Raw genomic sequence first — 10,508 nt, forward strand, 5'->3', positions numbered from 1 at the left:
CTGTGTGTGATAAGGGAGTGTTTTATTGGAATTCTGTATCAGGGAGTACGTACATATGTTTGTGTGCGTGCAGCCAAGTTGCAGTGGGGCGTGTCAGTTTGTGAGCTTCTCAGTGAGCAGTAGACGCAGATAAAGTGAGAGAACGGAGAGAGTGGGATTCGTCCCATGGGGTCTGTGGTGGGAGACATATGGAAGCTGTTGAGCGTTTGCTTTGGAACCTGATCTAGAGCTCTTATCCCTACTGCTCCACACAGACAGCAGCTCCAAACCCTTTTCCCGCCCAGTGCTGAAACCCACCATCTGCTTAGAGTATTACACCCTCGGACCACGGCTTACAACTGTTTTAGGACATTCAGGAATCACCTCACACCATTGATTTGGATATACTGTATGCTGATCTGTGAACAGCAAATTAATCAGTATTAATAGCTACATATGTGACCCTGGATCACAAAACCAGTCATAAGTCGCACGGGTATATTTGTGGCAAAAGCCAACAATACATTTTATGGGTCAAAATTATCGATTTTTCTTTTATGCCAAAAATCGTTAGGATATTAAGTAAAGATCATGTTCCATGAAGATATTTTGTAAATTTCCTACCGTAAATATATAAAACATTTATTTTTGTGAGTGAATGCAACACAATCGCAAACATAAATGTACAATTTTAAAGGCGATTTTCTCAATGTTTAAATTTTTTTGCACCCTCAGATTCCAGATGTTCAAATAGTTGTATCTTGGCCAAACATTGTTATATCCTAACAAACCATACATCAATGGAAAGCTTATTTATTCAGCTTTAAGAAGATGCATAAAGCTCAATTTCCAAAAATTGACCCATGTGACTGGTTTTGAGGTCCAGGGTCACATATGTCAATTTAAAAAAACAAATTTAGAGCAATTAAAAACTATAAAACAGCATTTAATACACAAAATACATTTAATAATGTCCTCTGACCCATACATATTCATCATTTGGGGGGTTTTCTCAATACATATTTTTATGTGCAATTAATTATAATGCATTACATTTATTTCGATGTAATCAATTTGATGAATAAAATACAATAACATTTTAATAGAGATGTTACAGTAACCTATACAGTATATGCTACTGTTCAAAAGCTTGGGGTCAGAACTTTTTTATTTAAAGAAATTAATACTTTTATTCAGCAGTTTTTGATCAAATATGACAGTAAAGACATTTATAATGTTACAAAAGATTTCTATTTAAAATAAATGCTGTTCCCAGCACAATGAATACATGTGTAAAACACATATTTATACAATACTCTTCTATGACAGACACAGAACTCCAGTTGCGGCGGGATGTCATATTCTGTCAGTCCCTGGTGGGGGCGCTGTGCGCATTGGCGGAGCAGCTTGTGAACGCACTGAACCTGCGCTTCAACAATAACGGAGAGTATGAGGAGGACAGTAAAGAGGTGAGCCGTAAATGGCTGGAGCAGATCGCCGCCATCGGAGTGCTCTTCAACTTCCAGTCAACTCTTTCTCCACATGTGGTAAGACAGATGACCAGAAGTCACGTCTTCTCATAGCTGATTCAGTGACACTCATCCCACAATGCCTCAGTGCCTACTACTAATATACACAAGCATGATAATAATGTCGTAGAACCTCTTATTCCTGGAATTGAATCTTGGGACTAAATAAGGAATAAATACTGAACCAAGGCCACTGATTTCCAAAACCTCCAGGATTTCTCATCAACAGGAAACCATTCTAGTCACATCACAAGATTCTTCTCTAGATATGCCGTATGACTCTAATACTGTCAGAATGCTGTTTATGAATTCAGATAGGGTGTAACGGTACACAAAAATGATGGTTCGATATGTATCTTGGTTTTTGAGTTCACGTTTTCGGGTAAAGCAGAGGGGCAAAAAAACAAACCAAGGTTTTTTATTAAACATTGTTTTACATTGTTTTGTCTATTAAATTTTTAAAAAGTCTGTCAATATAACATACTACAGTTTATGGTGCTGTAGATTTGAGGTGCTTATACTTTTGGATGCAAAATATTTTAGAATAAGGTTAGAATGATAATATCCTGTTTTAATATAGCATCACTACGTCTGTTTGGCGCACATGCGTACCGAACCAAAAGACCCATATTGAAATTTTTTGGTAGGAATATGTGTAACGTTACATCCCTGGTATGCAATATATTGTTTTAGTCAAATACTCTCCTGCTTCACCATTAAGGACTTGATTATTTTGGGCTCACAAACTGTTTCCTTCAACAGAGAGAAGAGCGAATCATGCTGGAAGATACAAAAGCGGCACTGCAGGATCTGGAGAAAGTCACCGTGCTGTTCCGCCTAATGGAGAACGAGTGCCTCGTCCCAAGTAGGACATCACATATAGTAACACATGGAGTATTAACACAGAAAAATACATATTGTGTATATATACAGTTTTCAAAGTAATGTGTGTGATTCTTTCACTTAGCCAACCTTAAAATGCGAATGCAACTATTATGATTTACCCAATAAGTACTGTGACGCTTTCAAAACATTGCACATACTGACCATCCCGACTCTGCAACATTGGCTCAACAAGTGTTTTTTTTTTTTTAGCAGGACTATATTTTTGCTAAGCCAGTGCCAGACAAAAGGAGTGATTGCTGCCAGGCTTCCCCTTTAAATAATTTTAAATAACATAAGAAATAACATCGTAATAATTTATTTAAATATTTTTTTATTCGATTTGTTTATTAGAATTTATTTAATTTATTAATTATACATTTGGTTTTATATTTAATGTAATTTTGATATGAATAAATATTTTCTCACTGGGTACCAACCAGTGTTATTTTAGTATTATTTATGTACTTTTATTGTTTTTATTCATATTTTGAATTAGCTTTTATTTTTTATTTTCTGATTTAGTTAAATTTTATAGGAATGTTATGTATTTTTGATATTTTTATTTAGTTTGTTTTTGTTTTTAATTAACTATTTAGGTTTCATTTATTTGTTTATTTTTATATATCGGGGTGTGCGAACGTCGCGGACCCTCCTGATGACGAAAATTACGTCACAAGGAAAGTGTGAGGACCGCCGCGGATTGTGGACGGCCGAAGTATACTATGAGCTTTATAAAACAGCACCCCCTCCCCTTCCACACAAACATGAAGTACACACACCCTCCAGATGTCCTCTTCAGGAATGTCAGCACAGTTTGCCATGATAGGAGAGCAGCTTTATCTGCCGTCTTCTGTTTTGGTTTGAGTGAATCCGAGGGAGGATGTTCTGCTCAGTGGTTTGTTTCTGCCGCGAAGGTGTTTTATTTACAAGGTCATCTCTGTGTTGTACAAATGTGAACATGGCTTTTTTCCCCGTTTCACGTCACACATCTGTGAGGTTTTTGCCTTTACTCATCCCATTACAACCTAATTAACTTGAGTTTTCCCTTTGTGAGGGACTTTCTCAAACTAGTGTGAGGGAAAAGTTTTAAATACTATCTCATTGTGGATCATGCTTTTTTTCTCACACACAGACACACCTGTGCATTACCAAGTGGAAGGCAGTCGCCAGGCCATCAGGGTGACAATGTTCCTGGACAACTGTCATTTCAGTGAGCTGCCAACAAGACTGAAAAATGGAGGCTCTTTGAAGCTTCAATCAGTCCTCTTCACTAGAGGTGGGAGCAGACAAAAGGAACTAGATAAAAGACTATTTTCATTCTAAATGGGTTTCATTTTGTAATTTACAGTTCCAAAACCTAGTGAGCTGCCTACAGAGGCTGTATTTTAAGGCGCCATTGGCTTTAGGTTGGCATTGTAATTATGTTACCTCTTTAGATACCAGGCATCATTGCATGTTTCTTTTCAGGAAACTCCTATCCCATAATTTATTATGAGAATAAATCAAGGCAAGAGAAATGTACAGTGTTATGTACAGTGATATTTTAGTATCATTGATTAAAGTATTATAGTTTTTATTAATAGTTTGAATTTATTTTATTATTATTATATTTTCTGTTTTTATTTTCCTTTTGGGTAAAGTTTTTGTTATTTTGTTGTTTTTGTCATTTTTATTTGTTTGTTTTTATAAATATGTCTATATAGTTTTTACTAATTTAGTTTTAGTTCAAGTTATTTTAGAGCTTCAAGTTAAACTAAAATAAAATGATGCCTTAACTAGCTGAAATATAATGTTTACATTTTGTTATGTTTTATATTATTTCATTAACGGCTAGTTTATTTCAAGTAACAAAAATGTTTTTAGTTCTAGTTTTAAGTTTTAGTTAACGATAATAACTCTGGTAATGACGAGTTAGAGTGTTGTGCAACATGCAGAAATACTCACAGAAATCTCTATTTAAGTTTAATTTGTGTGACGTACAAATGAGTAATGTTCCAAACTGAGGTTCAGATGCTGCTTTAAAAGGTTAGATGCATTTTAAGAAATCATACATGTATGTCTCAAATTTGAATATAGCCTTTTGAAATCTAGACTGTTAAGGGCAATCCTTACTCAGATGTCTATGTCATAGCTGTTTGAGTGTTGGATATGCATCAGCCCAGAATCAGTCATGCTCATAATGTGCTCATTTAGAGCTAATGAAAGTCACTCTATTTCCTTGATGAGTCTTGGTCTCCATCTAGAGGTACTTGGAGAGCATTACATCACTGGGGAAAGCATGATGTTCATCTGCATTTTCTTCACCTTTATTAGGGCTGGAGAAGCCAGAGGGTGTGTTGTCTCAGGATTTTGTTTCCATGGAAGAGTTTCAGCAGCGCACAAATGCTCTATCACTGGAGAAGGTCAAAAGTTATTACCGCAAACTCAGGTACAGGCCCCCTTTAGTGGCATTTCACCATCACACCTTGCATATCTTAAAGTGTTAAACATCTTAAGTAAATAAATGTTTGACTGGCACAAAAAAAAGTGCTTTAAAGGTTATCATATGTGCTTATGCAATGTTTTTAATTTTTTCAGGGCTTTTTATCTGGAGAAATCAAATTCAGACTCAAATTCCACTGCCATGAAAATAGACCAGGTTGGTTGAGAGATACTTGTACATTGCCGTTCAACAGTTTGGTCAGTAAATGTTTTTTTTTTTTTTAAAGGAATTTAGATTTTTCAGCAGCAAGGATGACTTAAATTGATCGAAAGTTAGAGTAAAGACATTTTGAATTTTTACAAAAGATTTTTGATTCAAACCAATGCTGTTATACCAATGCCCACAAAAATATTAAGCAACTGTTTGCAACATTTATAATAGTAAGAAATGTTTCTTAAGCACCAAATCAGCATATTAGAATGAATTCTGAAGGATCATTTGACTCTGAAGACTGGAGTAATGATGCTGGAAATTCAGCTTTGTCATCACAGGAATAAATCACATTTTAAAATATATTCAAATATAAAACAGTTATTTTAAATCGTAATAACATTTCACAATATTCCTGCTTTTACTGTATTTTATATAAAATAAATGCATCCTTGGTGAGCATAAAGATCATACAGACCCCACACTTTTGTTTTTTGTGTGTGTTAGTGCACTGGAATTCCTGTACAGACCAACAAGAATAGAATTAAAATGCAGAAAGCAATGCATATAAATGTGTTTTGATCAAAGCTGTTTAAAATCCGAAAGTTTAAATCAGTTTCACTTAATCTTTCTCCAGCTCCTGCGGCCACTGAACACGTTGGATGACCTCTGTCGGCTCATGCAGGCATATATGAATGTAAAAGCGGGCTCTGCGGGTCAGCCCTCTGGTGTCAGTGTTCTGCTGGTGTCCTCTGAGCTCTGCAACCGGCTGGGGGCCTGTCACATCACCATGTGTGCTACTGGGATGCAGAGGTATCTCAGTCAAATCTTCATGTTTGCTCTAAATCTGATGATGAATGAAACTACAGATGGCAATAAGGTCAAATAGAGTGTTGGCTCAAAACCAATGCCTCTCGTCTTTAATCCTCTTACTACTGAAGTGGAGCCACAGTCAAGTTTCTGCTATAAATATTTTGTATTTTATTTTGACTTTAATTTATTTCTTGCTCAAATGTGTGTCGAATCCAGGCGATTTGTATCCTAGGTTACCGCTACACTGAGGTAAATCTATAACAGATTGCCTAAACCACCTCTGACTAAGGATTTTGTCCTGTGTAGGTGTACTCTGAATGTGTCGTTGGAGCAGGCCATTACTCTAGCCAGAAACCACGGCCTCATGCCCCGCTGCCTAATGCAGACTATGGACATCATGCGTAAACAGGTACAGTTTATGACACATAATACAAACTGTTCACCTAATGGCAATAAAACTGCGAAATCCTGTGGTTGGTAGAAAATCGCTGGGACCATATAATCCTCACCAGCTGCCGAATATGCCACTCCAGACTAACTCTAACATGTTTTTGATCCTCTTTGATGTCCCTTAATGAGTTCAGTAACTCTGAAGCATGTTATATTGGACAGTGATGGTTTTAACTGGTTTATAGTCGGATTCAAATTTGGTAATTCGGATTAAAACTGTAGGAGTTTGAAAAAAAAGTGTTCAAAATGACAAAGTTCCTTCCCTCTAATTAGGAAAATGAAACATGAATCACTGAACTACACATGAAAGTTTTATATCCATTGCATACGGGCTGTTCTGTGGGCTGCCTTAGTGCAATAATAAGAAAAACCATAGCAGATACAATACATGCCTACACACCTCTGACTAGCACATCAATAAAACTATTTAGGCAAGTAGTCTAAAGGCTAAACAAGGTTTGCAATTAGACATTTGTGCAACAATAAACAGTAACACACACTTAGAAACAGTTCAGCGTGTGTTGGAATATGAAGGCTTGAGCTATTCTGACAGACAGTAATGCTTCTCTTTGTTCACAGGGCACCAGAGTGGAGATTTCAGCCAAAAATCTCAGAGTAATGGACCAGATGCCACCTTTTGCTCCCAGGTATTACTGACTCTTGCTATTTAAAGACATCGCTGACATGAATTATTATCAATTATTCTTGCTACTGTAGGAATATTATTCCTACTAAATTCCTGCTACTTCTACAGTAACTAAACCCTTTTTAATCCTCATCACAGGCTCTTCAGGTTGTGTTTACCCCCTTCTGATGGAGATCTTTGAACGAGGTGATGTCCGTCTCTCAGGCCTTCTAGATGCTGGGAGATATCAAAGACTGGCTTATCATTTTGAGACTATGCCTCAGTACATCTCAACTCCCGCCCCAGCCTCATCCAGAGAGGTCCGGATGAGGTCAACATGATGAGGAATGAGGAAAAATCTGGCCACCTTTATCTTCTGCTCTGGCAGCTGAGAAAATCGCTAATGCAAACGATGCTAATCTTGGCTAGCAGTGTCTGCTACATTGTTTAGTCTCCTACTGGATCTGGGACTGGCATGTGAATGGCTAAATCTAGTCTGTATTATCTCTTCCTTTGCCGTTGACTGCAATCTTGGGTCAGAAAGTAGGGTGGTTTTGTCTGGATGGCGACGTTAAGTTCAGATACGTGGTGATTATGTGCAATTACTGTAGCTTAGCATGAGTGTGTCTGCACTGTGTCATGAGAGGTGGTGCCCTCAGAGAGCTGTTGCGTTTCTCTCACTTGTATCAGGTATTACGAAAGTACTGAAATCATTCCAGCCTACACGGACCAGTTTCATAATCTTAATTTTTATCCGATGTCGTGTTTAAATGAGTTTGATTCTGTTTAACAACACCACAGTTTTATTGTGAAGTTCTATCAACAACGCATTTAAAGGAAAACAGGGAAACAGACGGAGGCTATCAGCTTCTCAAACAGTACAAAAACTTAGACCTGCATTCAAAATACAAGATTTAACTGTAATTAAAATGTTAATATTGAAGACTGAAACAGCTTATTGATCAACTTGGAGAAAAATGTACAATAATGTCTGCTCGTCCCTGGTGAATAGCACTTTTTTTTTTTTTAAGCATGAATCAATGCTGTTACAGTGCGTGACTGTTCTGGGGAGCTGGAAAAGCACAATAAAAAAGCTTGTGTTCTTTAGTGTTTGTTAAACATAATGTACATTGTAAAAGAAACGCAAAGGGATCATTTGAAGAATGAATAGATATAGTAGGATTTATTGAAGTTTTGTATTTAGGTAAATATATATATGTATCATCAGAGGGATAAGCATATGCTCTTTGGGAACAGCAGTGCTATAATTTAAAGAGTATTAATAATTTTAAAACAAATATAATATTGTACATCTTTCATTTTGTATACTTAGTGTATATTTGGATAGGAAACTTTATTGTGTTTTTACACAATGTGTTCAGTATTTAAATTTCTAACTGCAGCTGTGTGGTCAGTAACCGAGTAGGCCTGGATTAGTTTGGACTAGTTAAGCTAGTTTGTACGGTGTGTGACGGGCTTTTGTTACATGCAAAGTCTGTTTTGGGATATATATTGTTATATATGTTACATTCAGTAACCCTGACAGTTTGCATTATTTGCTCAAATTTGACAATTTTAGAGAAAGAAACACAGATTTGAGTAAATAGTCACTTTAGTGTCAATAATGCAACAAAGCATCATCTAATAATCGTATTCAGGCGTTCATGTTTTTATTGTAGCTCATAGCACGTCACTGTCTGTTACATGCATGGAAGTTAGATGTTGCAACTTAATACCATGTTGCAGTTTTACATGTATTGATGATAAAATATTTTAGAAAAATAATACTTGAATTTATGCTAATAATTTTTTTTTTCTTTTTCATATATATCCAAAATTGAAGGCTAGTGCTGGTAAAATGCACATTTATGATTCATTTGATTTTAACATTTAACTTGGTCCTCAAAGCAAACTGGAAACAAGTGTTTTTAATCCACAGAATCTGTGCAGTGTGTTTATTGTATGTTTTGAAAGTCCTCATTGTTGCTTGTTACAGTGCTTTATAATGTCCACATGAAACTTATCATTTCTGTATGATAAACCTAAATCTAGTAAAACCCAAAGACGTAGCATTAGCATTAGCATGTTCCTATCACTGTATTAAAATCTCAGGTTTCTGCACCATCTCGGCCCATTATTGTGCGATAGCTTCCCATTTCAAACGACAAGACTGCATAATTTAACATCACTAATCAGTCATCTGAAACATATGCATGCATTGAAATGTTTTTTTTTTTTATATATATATATACATATACTGCTGACCTGTTTTCAGTACCATTTTAAGTTTATATTGCCAATTTTTAACTTCTTGCCTCAATTTCAAGTGTACTTTTAGCTCAAAGAGCGGAAAAATATTCAATGGTGCTCGCAAATCAAGCCTTTCTTTTGGGGGCCTTAGTTTGTTAGTCTATACCTCCTATTTTTCGATTGTTTTGTTTCATTTCAAAATCATTTTTAGTCTTACAGATTCTGATTGTTCCTATTAATAAGAGCAGTTTAATCAAAACCTCACTGGTGGAGTGAAGGAGTAGATCTAATCTGCATCTAAAATTATTTAACTTATAGTTTATATTAATATTTGACTGTGAAGTCTCTCTGTGTCCTCATGCTTTCCTGAACTGTGCATTATGGCTCTTACATTTTTCCTGCTGGTAATGTAAGCATTTATCCAGGTGTTTTTAACTCAATGTTGAATTAAAAGCATTGTATAAAGTTCTCCTTTCTGAGGTAATGTAATATTACCCATATATAGTATATATTTTGATCTTCAGTGAGTAGAATTGAGATAAAACTGAGGACCTTTGGTAAATCCAGGGGCCCAGAGCCTCAGAATTGTCTCGGATGTAAAATTGTCTTATACCCCAAAGCTCAATGTGTCGCCCTCATTTGCGAATGCAACCATAATAACGTGATTTTATAGAAGCCTTCAGTCTGACTAGAGTAAACAATTAGACCTCTTAATGAAGTTTTGCTAGGTTTGTCTTTAAACTGTATTTAATGCATTGCTAATATCAAACAAAATAAAAGAGTATCTGTTTATAAATGACTTCTGACCTGTCATTGTTAGACATTAGGCCTACTACTGTACATGTAACAGCACAGAATAAGTTGCATAATTTAAAGTGTGTATAAGTGGCTGTGAAGAGATGTTGAGAACAGTGAAACATCCTGAATCAATTAATGCATTTTCAATTAAACGGTAAGGAGACCAATCAAAAGTTGGGGTTTAATTGAAAGTTTTTGACCATTTTTTGATCCATTATGGTTGCTCTGCTGGCAATCACATCTGTGCGTGCAGTGGACATAAACCTTATAAGAGATTATCTTATAGTTTTGCTTCAGGTGATATACTTCTCGTCTCCATTCCGCTGTTTGGAGGCTGCAAAGTTTTCTTTCCTTCCTTGAACGATTTAGCTTTCGAATTATTTACTACTTGAAACATTTTGTTACATCAGCCACTTAATCCCAAATCTGATTGCTGAAACATTAAATACGAGGCTCGTGCAAGAGCCGGAAGGCGTAAAGATAAAGGACTACCCATTGCAGTTTCGCCTTAGCGTTTCAATTGGCTTTTAGTACGAGACCACCGCAC

At 36.0% G+C, this 10,508-nt stretch overlaps 1 protein-coding gene across 1 annotated transcript in view; it reads left to right on the top strand.

The window, feature by feature from the left end:
• Positions 1-9,037, top strand: part of prex1 (phosphatidylinositol-3,4,5-trisphosphate-dependent Rac exchange factor 1) — a 74,563-nt gene extending 65,526 nt beyond the window's left edge. The window contains exons 32-40 of the mRNA XM_084138683.1: positions 1,309-1,526; positions 2,271-2,373; positions 3,526-3,669; positions 4,707-4,821; positions 4,971-5,031; positions 5,663-5,838; positions 6,145-6,247; positions 6,868-6,935; positions 7,073-9,037. Of these exons, the coding sequence (XP_083994809.1) occupies positions 1,309-1,526; positions 2,271-2,373; positions 3,526-3,669; positions 4,707-4,821; positions 4,971-5,031; positions 5,663-5,838; positions 6,145-6,247; positions 6,868-6,935; positions 7,073-7,115 (1,031 nt within the window). The 3' untranslated portion in view covers positions 7,116-9,037. The remainder of the gene's footprint in view (positions 1-1,308; positions 1,527-2,270; positions 2,374-3,525; positions 3,670-4,706; positions 4,822-4,970; positions 5,032-5,662; positions 5,839-6,144; positions 6,248-6,867; positions 6,936-7,072) is intronic.
• Positions 9,038-10,508: the final 1,471 nt, after the last annotated feature.

The sequence above is a fragment of the Abramis brama genome (genome assembly GCF_963993115.1).
Source record: "Abramis brama genome assembly, chromosome: 16".
NCBI classification, from domain to species: Eukaryota; Metazoa; Chordata; class Actinopteri; order Cypriniformes; family Leuciscidae; genus Abramis; species Abramis brama.